This window comes from Grus americana, chromosome 5 (assembly GCF_028858705.1).
Source record: "Grus americana isolate bGruAme1 chromosome 5, bGruAme1.mat, whole genome shotgun sequence".
NCBI classification, from domain to species: Eukaryota; Metazoa; Chordata; class Aves; order Gruiformes; family Gruidae; genus Grus; species Grus americana.
In genome coordinates, this window is record NC_072856.1 from 40,641,321 (window position 1) to 40,660,290 (window position 18,970).

At 37.4% G+C, this 18,970-nt stretch overlaps 1 protein-coding gene across 4 annotated transcripts in view; it reads right to left on the reverse strand.

Moving 5' to 3' along the window:
* Positions 1 to 10,779: 10,779 nt before the first annotated feature.
* STRN3 (striatin 3) overlaps positions 10,780 to 18,970 on the reverse strand; it is a 62,972-nt gene continuing 54,781 nt past the window's right edge. For all 4 annotated transcript variants that reach the window (XM_054828934.1, XM_054828931.1, XM_054828933.1 and 1 more), the window contains 6 exons: positions 17,289 to 17,410; positions 15,449 to 15,616; positions 15,060 to 15,200; positions 13,542 to 13,649; positions 11,555 to 11,641; positions 10,780 to 11,438 (listed from right to left, as the gene is read on the reverse strand). In XM_054828934.1, coding sequence (XP_054684909.1) covers positions 11,269 to 11,438; positions 11,555 to 11,641; positions 13,542 to 13,649; positions 15,060 to 15,200; positions 15,449 to 15,616; positions 17,289 to 17,410 — 796 coding nt within the window. In that variant the 3' untranslated portion in view covers positions 10,780 to 11,268. The remainder of the gene's footprint in view (positions 11,439 to 11,554; positions 11,642 to 13,541; positions 13,650 to 15,059; positions 15,201 to 15,448; positions 15,617 to 17,288; positions 17,411 to 18,970) is intronic.

Here is an 18,970-nt window from a genome sequence, read left to right on the forward strand (position 1 = left end):
GAAAAAATCCTAAATCATCCTCAAATAGCAAGGATACTATTTATACAAATACTTTAATTTGAGTCAGTATCAAAGTTTTAGTCCTCGTTCATACTAAGTATGATGCTAGTTGAATCTTCTAGCCAATGTGCAATTTATATTCAGCAGAATCACATTTTCCCTCCCACTTTGTTTTTACTATTGCAAAGGAGTCAGCAGCTTTACTGATGTCATTCATTCATCAAGGAAGAAGCAGGTCTGAATCTCTGCGTCCATGTATTTCCATTTCACAGGAATGGTGATGCTACAGTACTTGCACCCTTCACACAGCCCAGTTACACTGAGGTAGCAAGTGGTGGGTACAGAAAATACTTTTTTAAATATACAAATTTTATGTGGGAGCAAGCATTTGTGAGCATAGTTTTGATCTGGAAAAACATTGGCAGGATATAGATAAAAGGATTGAGAGCTGGTGAGATATTGAGCCAGGGTGGAAAGGATGTGGACTGTGCTGTAAGTAGAAGGTAAGTTTGGAGAAAGAACAGTGTGGTAGAGGGTAGCAGACATGATGTGAAGTTCTGTTTTGGGTAAGAAGGTAGGTAAAGCCACAGTAGGAGGGTTTGGTTTTATGCTACTGGACCAAGCAGTACAAAAAAATGTGAACAGAGCTGCAGCTACGACTGCATTGCTGCAGGTATTAGGACTAGCAATCAAGAATAGGGCCTGGAGGGATCACTTCTGTTCTCTGGTGAGACTGATGAAAGCCATAGCTGGGTGGCTAGACCAGATGATCTTTAAAAGGTCCCTTCCACTCCAAACCATTTTGTGATTCTGTTTCCCTGAAAAGTACTCACAAGGTTCAGGGGCCTTGGATTTGCAACGCCACTGCTGACAACATACCACTGCACATAAAAATTCAGACTCCTTCACTCAGAAAAGAGTAGAAGATTCTAAGTTAGTAATTTAGGTAGTTACTGCAATTCCCAGAGCTGTTCCTGAACTTTATATTAAATAGTAGTTAACACAATCCAAAACTCATCCTTCCCTGTGGAGCTCCCAGAGCAATCTAAATTTACAAAACTCTATTAATTTGTTGTCCTAAAGAAATTGAAATTACTTTTTGTACCATGATAACTTGTAGTAAGGGCTGCAACCTACAGCCATGCATTGGTTAGGACATACACCTGAGCACTGGAATCCTTCACTGTCAGAAGACCAAGGAAGACACCAAATCTGTCTCTTACATTTCCTGGGTGAATTCTTTACTCATAGGATATTTTATAACTGAAAGAATCACACAACTTCCTCCTACATTGGCAGTGTGCCCTTCTCAGTCCTTGAAGGAAATGTTACAAATGCTTATCTCCAAGTTGAGATTCCAAGTGAGGGATTACACACACACATGACACATTAGACTAATTTCCATGCTATTTCCTGCATGCTACTTCAGCACAGAGGTATAAAGATTGCACCTGTACCAAGCAGCTCCCTGCTGAACGTGCAGGTCATTCACTGGGAATTTTTATCCCAAGGTGCTGGCATGGCCCCAGGCTCTGCAGAGAATGCCTCCGCACACAGGCCAGAGTCTCTGATTCCAGTTCTAAGGCACCTCAAATTTTACACCTCACACAAATTTTAGGTATTTAGATCCTCTCTGACCATGAATCACCTTGTATGTACATCTTTTGATAGCGCAATGCTTTCTAGCTGTACGCTTGTCTGACAAGTGTAGTATGTAGGAAAAACAGGTATACAGTTCAGGACTGAAGGTCAGTAAGCAGCAGAGAAGTCTCCATACTGCCAGACCTGCGACCTGGGAGCAAAAAACTTTTATGTTACACCCTCAAGCAAAGTGCAAGAGCAGGTCTCAGAAGCCAACCTTTATCACTGCTTGTGAAACTATCAATATTGAACTAGCAAGGAACACGAAAAATCCAAAACTAAGACCATCCTAATATTCTTACAAGAAAATAATCACTTTGAAACTATTTACTTTGCCCTTCAAAATAAATGCCAGTAAAGAGCAGCTGTGCAGTAACCAGCCAAAAACATTTGTATCAAAAGCCAATGACTATACTTCTCTACTTACAAAGTAATTTTGAAGCAGGAAGACAGGAGGAAGAATGGGAGGGGTTTGGCACATACGAAGTAGAATAGTTTCATCAGAACAGTTGTTCCTCCCATAAATGTTCTTAATTATTTTTATTTGCAATTCATATTAGTGTTGTCACATAGGTCTTCTACCAAGTATGGCACCACACAATACGAATACTGTATTTTCTTTTCCCCTGCTCTGAAGAAGAAAATCAGTGACAACTTTTTATGCCTTGATTTTAAGCCATATTTCTAATGAGGCAACTCTCATTTCACTACCAAGTGCCATGGAAGTCACTGCTTTTAAATGTAGAGATTCTAGTTTTCTCAGGACTTTCCTTCCTTTCATTAGGCTGAAGGGTAAGTCAGCTCCAGAAAGCATCAAAGCCATAAAAAAAACCGGAAAATTTCTCTGTTGCACGCAAGTGCCATAGAAGGCCTGAGCACGTTGTCAAAGAAGATCAACTTGTATCTTTAACAAACTGCCTGGAAACTGGAGGCTTAGATCCTCAGCCTAATAAAATCGATCAAAAAAATTCTTCCTGACTGGCTTTCATTTGGACCTGGGACAGTAAACAAAGGGTTTTCTTGAGAAGCTGAAGCGGACTGTGTTTGAATAGCTTGTGGTCAACTGCCATCCAAATATAGACACCAAATATACGGAAATTTCCACTGAACAGTTTATAATTTAAGTATGAGTAACATTCCAGTTACATATGTCTATCAACTGGAGCACACATTCCTTTGCTTGATCTGGCTTCAACAGGAATTTTGCCTCTGGCTTCAGCTGAAGGAAGAATAGGCCCTGAAAATTTTCAGTCTATGATAAAATCCAAGGGCTTAATCTCTGCTTTGAAGCACACTGCTCACTTTTTAAATTTAATCTCATTAGGATCAAAATTTCCTTTCCTTTCAAACAATCAAGTTTGGTTAGTGAAGTATCCTTGATCAGAAGCCACTTTCATTACCTGAAGGGTATTTATTATTTTATTACTCTAAAATTTATTTGCATTCATCTGTGTCTACATACAAATGAATACGGTGTCCTTACTATTTTTGTTTACGTCCCACCACTGGAGCAGTCTGCAAATGCTAGCAGGGTCAGCTGAACTCTAGCCATTCTGGGATAAGGAAGGGAAAGAGCAGTGCTTTGGCCAGTTTGTTTACTACAGCCAAAAGGAGCAGGTAGCATGGCTTCCTGGCTGCCATGAAGCCTAACCTCACACTGAGGGCACCCTCCTGGAAGCCAGGCACTGATGGTTTGAATATACGCTCAGCCTTAGGGAATAACTGAACCTATAGCTGAACTTCATACTGGACCAGTTCCTAAGACACCAGGATGAGAAGCCTGCATAGCTCTTTTTGCTAGCAAATGCTAACTAAACTTTTCCAACCTCCGCTCACATCAGATATGGCCTTTACTACTTAGCAGCAGAGTATGGCAGAATGTAAGCAAAGGGGTAAGAACTATTCTTCTGCCCTGGTGTATGTGATCAGATTACAAATATGATAAACAATTCTTCGCCAAAGAATACAAGTCACAGATAACAAGAAGTCAAATGACTGGCAAGGTTTAGGAAAATAATTTGAATTAGATCGGAAACCAAAAATTACATACCAACTTAGCACTAGTTTTAAATTTTTTCTAAGTTTCAAATCAAACAAACTATACCATTAAAGTAGTATTTTTTTAAATCAAAAGCAAATTCACAATTATATACTTTCTAGAATTCTCTGACACTTACCTTTGGGTATTTTAATAATATACTACTTGTTCAGAAAAGGAAGATGGGGACACAACAGCTTTCTCCTATCTAAATATTCTAAACAAGATGAGGTACACAACTGTGTCCTATTGAACTACTAATTCAGGTGAGGACTAGGAGCCAGTTTAGAAACAAAGCAGAACTGTCTGGCTCAGCATGCTGGTTCAGCATGATGGTAGTGAATACTTCAACAAGGACTTTACTCCCCAGTGGCCTGATTTGCTCAAATCTAAACAGAGACTAGACTAACACACACAATTAAGAGAAAGCAACCATGATTACTTGCCTCTATAAGCCTAAAGATCTGCCAAAAAAAAAGTTTCTGACAATGTAATCCATACACACCATGGTAACTGTCAGGTATTAGATCACTCAGGCTGGGGAAAATATTTCCAGCCTCTCAGAAATTCTTCTGTACAGCAACTGTTAGCTAAACCATCTTAACAGAAAACTACACTTATTAAGACTATCAAAATCAGTCACCTGGGTTATCAAAGGCAAAAGAGTGAAAGCACTAATTCAAGAAGCTAAAATACAGCTCCTGTTTTGCAAACAACTACACTAGTAATGAAGGGGTATTGAAAAGCATTTTAAAAGATTTCCTGTCATTAAGATGCAATGATATTTCTAAGTAACTCTGAAAAACACTAAATAAAGCAATCCAGAGGAGATCTCTGGCTACCAAACAGTCCACCAAAAGCACCAGGCACATAAAATGGAGCCATGACACAGACCTCAACATACACCCACTGCATGCAGAGTGTCTGCAGGACCTCACAAGAGCTCCTGCTTTTGACCTTCTGCCACCAGAATCCGCAGCGGCCAAATGCTGCTTCTCCAGAGGCCAAGTTCTTCTTACCGGCTGAGCCATGGCAGTCTGCCTGTGTGAGGGGCAGCAGCGAGGGCCCTGCACCCTCCTCGGTGCCTCCCTGCCTGCTGCACGCAGCGTATTTTCCCAAGGCAGCTGAAGGGTTTGGGGTCTTTGCTCCCAGCTGTTGGTGAGATTTCGGGGAAGGAAGACATTACTTCTGCATGAACCAGGAGCTCTTTATTCACATTGAATTACAAGTCTGACAGGAGCTTAGATGCAAGATGCCCCTAGTCAAATGAGAAGCTTTTTCCTCAGGGAAGCTTTCTCTTTGGAAAGAAAAAAACTCCACGTATCAATTAAAAACCAGGAAAGCCACCCATTTCAAGGTAAAAAAGAGCAGCTGGAGAGGGAAGACACATGAAACAATAGGAAAAAATCTGCTTAAAAAAGCCAAGTCACCAATAGCATACAACCCTGTCACCCAACCCTCCTTCATGAGGGAAAAACATGTTGTCTTGGCCAGCCGCCATTCATGAACCAAAAGCCAGCAGCTCTCAGGCTCCATCTAGGGAGTGCCCAGAAGCAATCGGTCACTCTCCTGCCCAGCCTCCAGACTGCCCAGGGCCACCCCAGGCTGGTGGCCAGAGAAGCAATGGCTCCCAACAGTCACACAAGTCAAGCTGCAGGTAGAGGAGCCCCATAAAACACCTCAGGGCTATGTGACCAACAGCAGACAACATGAACAGTTCTCCCCCTCCACCAGCACCAAAATGGCTGCAGTCAGGGAGGGCAATGTCCCTCCCGTCCTGCCTACTTACAGCTTGCTGCCAGACTCCTGCAGCCCTGCTGTCCCCAGTCCAGAAGCGGCCATTATGGCCTCCTCCAGGTGGCACCGCTAGGTGAGCCCTTCAGCTCCACCCAGCCACGTCAGGTAGGCCACCAGCCTCTGTGCACCACGCTCATAAAGTCATCCTCTCAGGAGTTCAAATGGACATGTATTTCTGTAGATCACACCTGGATTCATGACCTGATGGTTATAGAAGCTACTTTTTCCTCTTAGAGGTTTCTCAAAGCCTCTGGAGCTTTCAAGAAAAGTTGAGAGTTGAGAGACAGAAGCAGATGGGAGAAGGAAGTTAGCAAGTCAGCTAGCACTAATGAATGCTTAAGACAAGTCGAATTAAAAATCTTTATAATATTATCAAATTAATATTTAAAAGCTGCAAAAAGCTCCTCTTCAAGTTACGATGAAAACTGCTTAAAAAAAAATTGGTCACGTAGCTGATCCTATTTATTTTTTGTCAGAAAGGACAGTGCAGCAAATCATTCTCTTACAGTGCTATTCTCCCTTCAGGTTAAAGGGTCTCCAATGCATCCAAGTCAAAGACACCCCAAAAGCAAATACTCCTTGATCACCAACTGAAATATTTATTCTCAGGTGTCGAATACTCTCAAAAGTAGAATGGAGCATTTCACCTTAATAGGTTATAAATCTCACTCCATATCTTCTGATAGAAATGAACAATTTTACAAGTCACATAAAGATAATGCTAGCTTAATTATTATATTTATTTGAAAGACTATCACTTTTCATTTGTAAAGAATGGGGCAATATCAATACTTTTGAACTTCCTAAAACCAGATACAGGTCCCAGCAATACTTGGTTTAAAAGAGGCAGCTTTTAACCTGCACAGCTAGTACCAGATCACTATTAAATTCCTATCTGTAGTCTCAAGTTTTACAAATAGATATATAAATTCACAGCACTGATCCTTTAGAAAGTTTTTAATTCTGTAATAAATCCATTAATTTGAATCAATTTAAAAAGAGAACATCAAAAGTCTCACTGCACAGGTAAGATTTAAGTAACAGAATACTACAGATACTCTCCATGTAACTGTATGTTGTTGAATGAGCGTATGTTGTATGAAAATTAAAGATCTCCTGATAAGGTTCTATATCACAAAAAAAATCAGGCCTTACTGACATCTGTTCAGTTTGATGTGTATCTAAAGATTTAAACTGTAACTACTGTAAAGTACACGTCAACAACTTTCAGTTTACTGTCTTCAGCAGAGACTTACAGCACTGAAGTCAGAGGTGCAGTGATGCTTCAAAACAAGAGCCTCCTTTTCATTACTAGGGATCTCGCCAGAGTTAAATTAACTTCCTTAAACTCTGTAAGTATTCAAAACTAGAAGTATGTTGTTGCTATACACATACTTTCAGAAAGTCTAGATGACTTCTTTTATGGGGGGGCCATTAAGATACCCAGGTAAGAGGGAGGACTAAAACCAAAGCATGTTGTTTCCCATTTGCAAGTCAGTCAAAATTTGGTTCTATGGTAAAATTAGAAAATAAAGCAATGTATTTTTCTGACATTTGTAATGTTTTGTAACTTGAACTATTTTATTTAAAAAAAATCTATTACTGTAAGCCATTTAGTTTGCATAGGACTCAAGGATGTGTATTCTCCGAATATCAACAGAGCAAGTATTAAATATGGAACTTAAACCTTCATTCACGCTCACCTTAGATGTAGCATTTACAACCAATTTCAGAGCCTTCTGGTTTTGTTAATTTTTTTCTTTTAAAAAAAGTTCTTTAAAAACCCCATAAATACATAAATATACACAGAACTATAATGAAAAACACAACTAAAAGGTAAAGTCAGTCCATATTTTCATACCATGTACCTTAACTGGGAGGAAAAAAATTTCCCAGCAGGATTTCTGTAGACCACCTTATCTGCGTGTTTAGTCTCCCTGTAAAAATACCAGTTGCTCAACTGGGATGCATTTGTTTGAGACACCTTTTATGTTACACGGTAGCTAGAAGGCAGAGTAGTCAGCACTGTGTAACCAAGAAGCTTTCCAGTGATTTGAGATGGGAAGTGCTAAAGAAGCACATAAAAGTATGTCAGTACAGACACTGTTATCAATTTTAAAATAAATCAATTAACACAGGAGAAATGGATAGCCTCTGATAATGTATCCTCAGGCCCAGAGAGTTTTTCCACTAGGAAAATCTACCAATTATCTCCTGGCAAATAAATTCTTTCTTTGGATTTCTAAATTAGGGAAGGTTCTTGATCAGTGCTTGTTACACCCTGTTTCAGATGTATTTGATATTTATGTAGACAGGATGCTGGACTACAGTCACCACTCATCTGCTTAAAACAGCTCCTACAATAAAAAGCAAGATGGGAAGTCTATTACATCAATCATAACTCAATGTGTTTAATAATACATTTTGCATCTAGGGTATCTTTCCACTCAGGTTCTAAGCACGAGTCCTTTGGGTCTTACTTACTAGAGAGAGGTAAATCAGGCCTTTCATAAGTTAATGTGTTTTTGTTAAACAAAAACATTTATTTCAGCATTATCATTTTTCCTGCATCAATAGTACTATAGCTCTTCTGTTTTAAAAAACAAAAAAACAAATAAAGGTTTTAGCCTATTATATCCCACAATAAACAAAGACTGTATTAGAGATTATTGTCAATATTCAATAAATGAAGCCTCACTACGGCATTTGATCCACTAGGCATTAGTGAACTACAATCATCATAATATGGCCTGTTGGAGGAGGTCCAGAGGGGGGCCATGAAGATGATCAGAGGACTGGAGCACCTCTGCTATGCAGACAGGCTGAGAGAGTTGGGGTTGTTCAGCCTGGAGAAGAGAGGGCTCCAGGGACACCTAATTGCAGCTTTCCAGTACCTAAAAGGGGCTACAGGAAGGCTCTGGAGGGACTGTTTACAAGGGTGTGTAGTGACAGGACAAGGGGTAATGGCTTTAAGCTGAAGGAGGGTGGATTTAGGTTAGAAGAAATTCTTCACTATGAGGGTGGTGAAGATGACCATTAATATTTCAATTAAGGAAAATAAGCAAATGTTTTTTGTTTTACCATTTCAATTTTAATACAATTAAAAAAAGGTAAATGTTATGCATGGCAATGTTTATTAAACAATCACATTTCATTTAAGCATTAAAATGCAGCAGTCTGGAAAAGCTGCCAGAAACAATGTTTGGCTTCAGAAAAGGCGATTATGAAATTACTTCCAACAAAATTCAAATACTCTCTTGTCTGTTGATTAGTTGAATGCTTTAGACTGGAAAGAACAAAAAGTGCAAATCAGCTGAATGTTACTTTCAAAAGTAAAGTCTTAGTGTCCTACAAGCAGTTACTGAAAGGCCTCACCTCAATCTTCATTATAAAGGACAAAATTCTCCAATTTCTATACAATTAGAATTTACTATAACATTTCAAACAACATAATATTATTACTAAAACAAAATTAATTTCAGAATATAACTGCAGTATTCTGCCTACCGTGAGCACCTTTTTTCCTTTTTTTTTTTTTAAATCTAATTTGCTTGACATGAGATGGCATGAGATACATTCTCACTGCAAAACTGGAAACTTACATGGAACAACACAGTTACAACCACTTACAGGAACATGTTCCAGCTTAAGGTAATTTATACCTAAAAATACTAATTTTACATGAAAATCTAAGATTCATATTGTGGTATTGCGTTTCTGCTGATAAATGTTGACCTGCAGTTTAGCTGTTTGCAATAAGATCGCCCTTTTGCACATCACCTTTATTGGAGGACTTGTAAAGAGATGGACAAAGGTCAATAGGTAACATTTGACATATGGGCAAATTTTACGCATTAAAAATGACTTTTTTTTTTAATTCGACGCAATGATTTAGTGGCAGTCTGCAATAAAAACAGTATCTTTCTGGTTCCTAAATCACTTGAGAATCACTTCATATACAGAGATAGTGAAAACCAGTGTTATTATCATCTTATAAAGGCTCTAAGAATACACTAGCAATTTTCAATTTGTTCTTGTAAAAAGCTTCAAAAATATTGTGGAAACATGTTCTTATACGTGGGTACTGCTGCTTGAAACCGAACAGTTGGTTGACATCCAGACAACTATTACAATTTTCCAAAAGCAAAGCAGCTTATAAGCATAATAAACAAATGGTCATTTTGCTAAAATTTAGACCTAATTTAGTAATTTGTAGAATGACACTTTCAAACTGTGCAACACAAAATAATGTAGCCAACAGTAACATACAGGTACACCATTTAATATTTATTATATGCATTTTATATACATTATTTTTCAACAGCTGTACTTTTGCTATGTGGTACAATCTTAAAAATTTGCTGATTCATAGTTTGTAAAACAGAAACCTTACAAAACTCATCCAAACTCGCGAACTGATCAGAAAAGTTTTGTGGAAGACTAGAAAAAATACTTTATTGTATTAATCATGCATTACACAAACAAAATCTTTAGTTACACCATAAACTGAAGCACATCTGAAAATAAAAATAAAAGCAGGGAATAACTAGTCAAAACACAGCAGATTTATGAATCTTGAATCAACTACTTTTGTATTCTATTTGAAACGCAAATAAAAATATTTTTCACTCCAAAAGTTCTGAAACAAGATTGTTTTTTTGGAATCAACTCCACTCCAGGTACTTCACCAGAAAAGCAATTCTTGGTTTGCAACTTTAGAATTATCAAATGTCCCATTTTCTCATCTATTTTAGACTGTTCGAAGAGTGCCATAATAGATATACAGGGCCCTTTAACACACTACATAAAAGGATATAAAGACCAACAAAAAGTGAAATAAATAACAATAGGCCATTAGCAAGATGGGTAATCCTTGATAAATAAACTCGTAAATACAGTAAGATGTACAAAATATCACATAGTGATAGGATGCCAAGATTAATTTTTTTTTTTTTAAAGAGTTCATTCGGAGGTGTTAACCCCTCTGTGTTTCATTTGAACACATTTTACAGTCCTTTATTTATGAAGACAGTTATGCGATGATGATGAATTAGCATCCTTATGCAAGGACTTAGCTGAGCTGTATTAGGCAAAAGAAGGGAAGAGTGTGGTTACACGGCAGCGGGTCAGTGAGATCTCTGTGTTTTAGGGTTCTATAATGCAGAAAAACATTATCAATACAATCTTGAGCACTGTTGTGACAGGCTAAATATATAAAAAGACTTATAAAAACTAGAATTTTATCCAAACATTTTGTGCAACTAATGCTAAAATATTTTAAGTTAAATTTCCTTTTCTTTAAAGCAAAATAAAAGTTTAAAAGGGGAATCTGTGGCATTCAACTGATAAACAGAAGATTACTAAGAGATGAAAAGAAAGCTACTCTTGGAGCTCACTTCCCCCCACAAGAGCACCACATTCCTAACCCTAAGGCAGCACACAGAGTCCAAAATAAAAGTCTTTTGTAAGATCAGACTCCACGTTTGCTTAAAGACACCTAAAGAACAGACATACGCTCAGTTCATATCCAGTCAAGGCTACAAATACTGGTTTTCTTTTTTGTATTTCTTCCCACCCCCCCCAAATACAGTAATTACAGTTAATGAATGAGCCTGACATTGTTCAAGATGTGGTGACTTTTCACCAACTTACACCTGCCCCACATAAGAGCCTTCACCCAGGCAGATCAGATGTAGTGTCTTATTGGTAACCTTATCATTGATGGCAGTGACGCATTCCCTCTTTTTTGTCCAAACAGACCTGCTGTTATGATGCAGGTTTGTTCTGCTATGTCACACAAATACTTTGGCAAGGGCATCAGCTCCTGCACTGGCAATATATGCTTTTGACGGATGAAATGCTACATCATAAATTGATTCATCCAGCTTTTTCCTATGAGCTGTTATTTCTTGCACACATGTCTTGCTGTCCAAATTCCATAACCTAATGGAACAATCATGGCCTGTTTAGGGAAAAAAAAAAGAAAAAAGACAAAAGACAAAGTTAGATTTGTCAGACACTTACATGCATCATAAATGCAAAATTTATAGAGCATACAGAAGATTAAAAACCCCTTACTTCCAGACATTAAATAGATTCCATTAGGATCTACAGCTAGACTTGTGACAGCATCCAAGTGAGCAACCATAGAATGGATCATTTTACCTAAAAGCAAAATAAAGAGTGAATTTACTGTGAAGTATTGTTTCCTTTAAAAATAACATTCCCATTAAATGCACTATAGAACAATACACTTATTTAGATTCCAATAATATCTGAATTATACAATTCTATTAGAAATTATTAAGTTCCACCTGCAGACTTTTGTAGAAGCATATGGGTAAATGGCACACAACTCTCAAAGGCATTCCCATTGTAAGCCCTCTTTTTATCCATCTGGCATCTTTACTGGTAGGAATGACAATGAAGACCAATCCTAAAATGACTGGGTGTGAATCTATGTTTTTAGTCCCTGAAGGGTCCTAATACCTGCCCCAGTAGGACAAAGTGTTGACAAAGCTTTGTAAAAAGAGATTTACTGAGTCATATCAAAGGTCCATCTATCTCTGTCATTGCTAGGAGAGAGGCTATTGGTGATAAACCAGGGAAGAAAATAAAAAAAAGGGAACTATAAGTGATGCTTGCCCAGAATGCTCTCCAGCTTCTAATAATAAACGGTTCAGGCGTTAACCAGAGGTGTTCTCTCTGCATTCAACTACTCTTAATGCATTTCTTTTAAGTGACCTCCATTCTCAGACTCTTAATAACATCTTTTAGTATCTCATGATGCTTTTCGAAAGGAGTTCTGAAATGTTTAACTGCATATTATAAGAACCAGCAAATCTTTCTGTTTTGAACCTGTCACCTGTTGGGTGTTATCAACTGAACCTTAGTTCATGTATTGGAAAAGAGAGCAAATAAATCCCTATAAGACAATGACCAACATGAAGAAGGTATATCATCTTTGCCGAGTTGTCTGTCTTCCTGAAGAATTTCAGCCTATTTAATTTCTAAGATTTTTCCTGAAGAAACTGAACGCTACTTAGAATGGTTAAAAAGATGATCAGAGACGCTCTGAAACATTTTAATTTGGCTTTATCCCTTTTGAGATAAGGGAGACTGGAGTAACACGAAGTACCCATGTGGATAACACCAAGAATTTGTACAAAAGTATTAACAATGATTCTTTTTGTTGTTTATTCCTTTCCTCCCTCCTAACATTCATTCTGCTGTTCTGACCGCTAAGCACCGAACTGACATTTTTATCCAACCTCTTCTTATAACTCCAAGGTTTTACCTTGAGTAAGAACAGTCAGCTCAGTGATTATTATTTTATAAAGTTTGTTTTTCCTGAAAATCATCTTTTCACGTTTATCCACATGCATTTAATTTGCCTGTTTGTAAGTCTGTTAAGATCTTCAGTTCCTCCTCATCAGCCTTCATCTTTAATACCCTGAATTAATGAATGTCAGTAAACTGTCAACATACTGTGCCCTGTTCCGATGATTTGTATTATGTTGAACTATTGCTGATCCCTCGAGGGCCTGGTAATTTTTTATTTCCACCAAATGACTATTTACTTCTACCTTCTGTTTCCCGTCTTTGACCCATTTATGTGTTCATGCAAGATTTTTGTCCTTATTCTACATCTATGTCTTTAAGGTAATAAATTTTAATTTCAGGACAATCATTGCAATGCATTTAATGACCACAATTCAAACATGTACATTCATGGCAGGTGAGAAGGGAAAAAAATGTCTTATAGTTTTGTTTTTAAAACCAAAAAAATATAAAAAAAAAGCTAACTTAAGAGGACCTTCGTGTCCCTCACAATGATATCTGCCTGTTTTGAGAGAGTGGTTTCTGACCACTGAAGTCACAATTGCAATGGATATCACTATTTCATAGAAAAGGTACTGAAGAGGTTTAATGTTACAAATACTAAAAGTTCTTTTATGTAAAACTGCATCACTAGCAAGTTTTCTACAAATGGATTCTCCCTATGTCCATCCAGATTTACTTTAAACACATTCATACATACAAGTTAGGTTCTCTTTATCCTTACCCGTTTTGTTGTCAAAAAATTTGATGTGTCTATCTTCATGTGCTGTAATAGTTACAGGAAGTGTGGGATGACTTACTACCTTGTTAATATGATTATTTGATTGTACACCTGAAAATGAAATTAAAAAAATAGTAATATTCACCTGCCTTAAAGAAAGGATTAAAGTTAAAATGAGAATATTTTAGCATTATACTGTGGCTTACTATATTAACTCATATTATATAAATAACATTTTAGAAAGAGCATCAATGAATCTCCTAAGAAATAAATAATAGCTACTTGCTTTACAGGATGGAGCTAAGCCAGGTGGACTCCAACCAATGTAGTGTAAGGTTAAAGCTGTACAAGTGGTTTATACACATGAAAGACTGAGAGAACTAGCAAACCAACCAAGTGCTGCAGGGCAGCACTAGCCAAGTAGAAACTGTGGCATCCATAGTCCATGTTTAGCACACACCTCATATCTCCACATCAAAAAAGATTTAGCTTTAAAGAAAAAAAGATAGAATCCAAATAACTGAAGTCAACCTAACTTATTAGATTCTGTCAGATATATTTATGTCTTAGTTCAACTTAAAGAAACAATGAATGGTTTAGAATCTCTCTACAAGTTTTTAGAATACTCTCTAAAAAATGTTTTCTTATCTTGATATGACAGTGTTCTAAGGCCTGTTCCCTTAATTTCTTAATGCTTAAGAAATGTGCTTAATTTTTGTTGATTCCATTTAAGATTCTGTCTTCAAACTAGCAAAGATATTTCTCCAATTTGTGATGTTCTTTCTCACTGTCAATGCCAGTTTTTGCACAAGCTACCTAGAATATAGCTTTTACAAGTATTGTAACCTGTGCTGAAGTTTTTACGTAAGCTACTTAAAGTATAATCACTAAGTAAACTGGACTGCCTGGAGGGGAGAAGCAAATTCTCCTCTTGCATTATTCTTTTGGATCTCATTTCATAGAAAGGAATGACCAGAAACTGGAGGTTTTCCTTATGGAACACTTTCACAGGTTCAAGAAAAAAAGGCTCCTCTATCTGGAGTTTAAGAACTGTATGTATCTGATGAAAGAGCTCCATCTTTGTAACACCTTATTTGTAGCAACAGAATTACTAATGTTAAAGGTTCCACAGGAGAGAGTGTTTAATCACAACCTGTGCAGAATTCTACGCTGAACTAATATTCTGCTTAATTCACTTATATACTTCTCTTAATATCTTCCATGTCAAGGCTTTATAATGAAAACTGTTTTAATATGCAATTCAGTCAACTGAATCTCGAGAAACCTTAGCTTAGAGAACAAAAACTGTTGCTTTCACTATCTCTAACCACTTTAAAATCCTGCTAATTCACAATTTTTTCTATCGTGTGTCTTCCAAGCATTTTTAAGCATCTAACCAACTTTCAAATTGCATGATGCAGGAAAGGAGCAAAACCTTTTCATTTAATTCACCATATAATAAAACTTGGATAAAGGTACCTCATCCAAGGTGGGTATTTAATACAGAAAAGCTTTACCTACCAGATTCTATTTGTGATGAAAGCATTACCACTGACTGGGATGTTTCTAAATCATAGATGACTGTGCTGCCAGTGTTAAAAGATGCCACCATATGAGCAGGGTCACACCCTATAAAGTCAACTGATGTAGGTATTCCATGCTCTGGAAAGAGAAAAAAAATTGTCTTTAGAAAAAATGAAACACTTAAAATTCTTGGCAGTTTAAACATTTAGTTTGTTTTATACTCAAAGGAGAAATTTGCTCCCTTTAGAGTAATGCTACAGCACCAGGATTTCTTTATTAAAAGATCTTTTCCTTTTAGTCCTGTTACCTAGTTTTGATAAATGAAAGTAATGACTCATTATCAGCTGCCTCATAACATATTTTCAAAACCACTGCAAAAAACTTACCTTTCTCTCCATTGTAAGTGCAAATACAGGGCATTTTTTCTGGTGGGTTCCATAATCTAATAGTGCCATCTGCTGAACAAGATAGTAAGTGATTCTTTACACCACTGTAAGCAAGACCCCAGACTGCATCTGTGTGAGCAATTAATGTGCCAGCTAGAACGTTTGGCTCTGCAAAAAAACAAAAGTTCAGAAATGAAACCTTTTTAGTGAAGAAACATTAAATAAGTATTTATCGTACCTCAATATAATTTAAATTCCACATAAAACTGTCTTATTTCCCCCCCAGCCCTTCCTGTTTAAGCAACAGCTGGAATATTACACGAGGCGATTTTGCATGACCACTTCAGCATTCTCAAAAAAACCTCAACCAAAACAACCAAGCAAAAAACCAAAAAAACCCAAAGAACCCAAACCCCACACCAAACAAAACACCCCCGCACCAAAGAAGAAAAAACAAACAAACCCACAAACAACTACATGCTTTTTTCCCAGAATGATACACACTTGTTATCACCTCTTCTGAGGCACTTGCTTCTTCCCTTCAAATTCACCATCTTAAAGATGCTTGGTGACAGCCCTTCCTCTGTACCAGGTGCAAAACCACCTAATAAAACCAGCTTTCCACTTAAACACTGATGCCTAATGCTGTTTTTACTCAGTGTGCTCTGCTGACCCTGGGGCATGCTCTAAAACTGTCAAGCTCCTGAGTAATTAAAACAAGATTATTTCTGTTGTGGAACAGGTAAACACATACTTATTTTCTTCTCCCTGATACTTTATAATTGTCTTTTATAGAGGGGGTTTTAATGTATTCTCTACCAGGCTTTGAGTTGAGAAGTGAGAGAAAAAGATAAATGGAAAGGAATAAAGCCAGATAAATCACTAAAATTTAGTTTTGCAGAAAATTAAAACCAGTTGGTCTTGCAACCCAAACCACACTAACGAGCTTTAGGGAGGAAAAACATCTTTTAGAGTTCTCTTTCAAAAATAACTTTATCACTTGAGTAGAGACAGTTCTGTCTGAGGCCCATGAAAATTATACCAACAATCCTACCTGTATGAACAAATTGGACCATTTTTAGCGGTTAGATTATATTGAATAAATTTCCAGCAGAGAGGCATAATTTGAGCTATATATTGGTTTTAAGGGACAGGGTGTAGCAGTCTTCCTAAGCTGATGGAAGACAGCACTTCTTCCCATCTTTCCCTTTCTCACTGCCACAGATCATGCAGCCTGAGTGGTGTATTAGCTCACTCATTACATTGACACAAGGGAGAGAGGAAGAATTCTTGACTCTGCCCCATTCAAACTCCAGTCAACCATGGAACTGCACCCTTAGAATTACACTAAACACAAAATGCTGATCACCATCAGTGGCAGGAGAGCAATGCAGAGTTTTCCAAGCAGTTATCAGCTCTTTAGAGACGTGGGTTATGGGAACTGAGATGCCAATCAGAAACACAGAACACAGAATTTAAGTACACTTATCTTAGTTTTCTGAGAATTTCCTATCAGAAGAAATAAATAATCATTCAAAAATTTGGAATTTTGGTTCAAAGTAGTAAGCATGCTTCTTAAGTTATGATTAATTTTTTTCTTTACTGTTTAAACTTCAGAAATTGCCAGTCTTCCTATTATGGTTCTATACAAAGTAAGTCACCAATGCAAGTCGGAATAAATAATTAGTGTTTACCACACAAAAAAAATTGAAACCACACAGTTTAGTTGATAAATGGCAGTTCCATTTCACAAAAGCTCTAGAAAACAGATTAGCATCAAGTAGAAAATTAACGTTGAAGACAATGGTCATGAGTTGATTATCTTTTAAAAGGTACTTACCATAGGTATCGTATGGATCCACATTAGGGCTAGGCATGTTCCACCACTGGATGGTTGCATCAATACCACCACTGAAACACTGTTCTCCATTGGAACTAATTGCCAATGACAATACAGGTCCACTGTTGGCAGGCAGAGAAAAAGTAGTTAATTGATACTACCTACAGGATAGAAGTGAAAATTTGGCTATCTACTTTCAAAAAAAAAAAATTGCATTGGATTAAGCAGTTAAGGATTTTAACAGAATCGTTTCTTTGGAGTTAGAATTTTTTTAAGTCTCCATAAGTGATACCAACCTGCATTAAAATATTCGTAACAAATGAACTAAAACTATCCAAACTCAAGCAATTCAACAAATACCATCTTATTTCTCAGAAGCAACAGTAACTACACCTACAAACGGTGAGTTTTTACAGTGCATATATACCAATCTAATAGCTAGCTGTGCTAAAAGAGGTGGTTGATTCCCCCTGCCCTGCCCCCAAACTATTTTCTCATCCTATTTGAGGAAACCAACAGTAACCTATGCCCCAGCAAATGATCCCAGAGAGTACTTTTTGGCCAAGCTTAGACTTTTACTGGTTTAACTTCAACCTGTTTGCTGTGATATCAGACAAGCACAAGCTGTAGCCCAAAGGAAGCAGCAGGTCTACTCCTTTGGACACATTACTAAGTCAGGTTTAACTGTATTGTAAAACTATATCCCTGAAATGAGATGCCTGGCTCATTTAATGGCCCATGCTCAGGATATAAGGAGTTCACTGGTTGTTTAAGTGCAAATGAGCAAACTAGAATTACATATTCGAAGATGGTGAAAAGGAAGGCTATTGGCTGAATCCGCCTATGTGTCTGGCAAAGTGAAGAACAAAACTTGGCTGAAAGGGAATGTTGCTCAAACCCTGCCTGAAGGGAAAAATAGTAAAAGCACTTTATTTCCAGCCTCACTGGAAGTCACAGTGTGGGGATCAGTTCTGTATCAAAACTTCCCCAAACCTTACCTTTTGGTATTCAGTAACAAAAGCCCAAATAATAACCCAAATTTAGATAGAGAAAGAGATCTGGAGGAGAATTCAATTGGTCAGTGACCCTCTACCAGTCAAAAGAACACTTGTATTTAAATGTGAGGACAAATTAGTCACCCAGCCCTAGGGAAGAACGCTTTATGCTTTAGCTAGTAAGCACAAGAATAAGACATTACATTCTATCAAGTAATGGGGTTTAAGGGAAGGAGGAGGGTGATATTATGTGTAGACTTCCTAATACAAACTCATAACGTCTCATTTTTTTTGTTGAGGCTAGCACAGGAAGTGTTATCCACTTCTATGCTTATCAAAGAGCTCTTGTGAAGCTCACCTGCTAACTGGCAGTAATAATGCAGTTAATGTGAGTTGAAAAATCACTAGGAGTTTTACAAGTTCCATCTCAACTTGCAAGTTTTACTAACGTTGTTTAATTCCGGTTAGCTTGCTGTCACCATCTGCCACAACAAAGACCCCTCCTTGTTTCAGACTAGTTTGTGCAATCTGTTTTCCCAAGATCTTGGGATGGACCACCATCAGAAATGAGAGCATTTCTTATGGTGTGTAATGAGCCACCATCTGCACACAAAGCAGGGAAACTTGAGATGGGAAAGGAGGAACCCTGAGTAGACATTGCAAGAGAACTGACTGTAGCTATCAGAA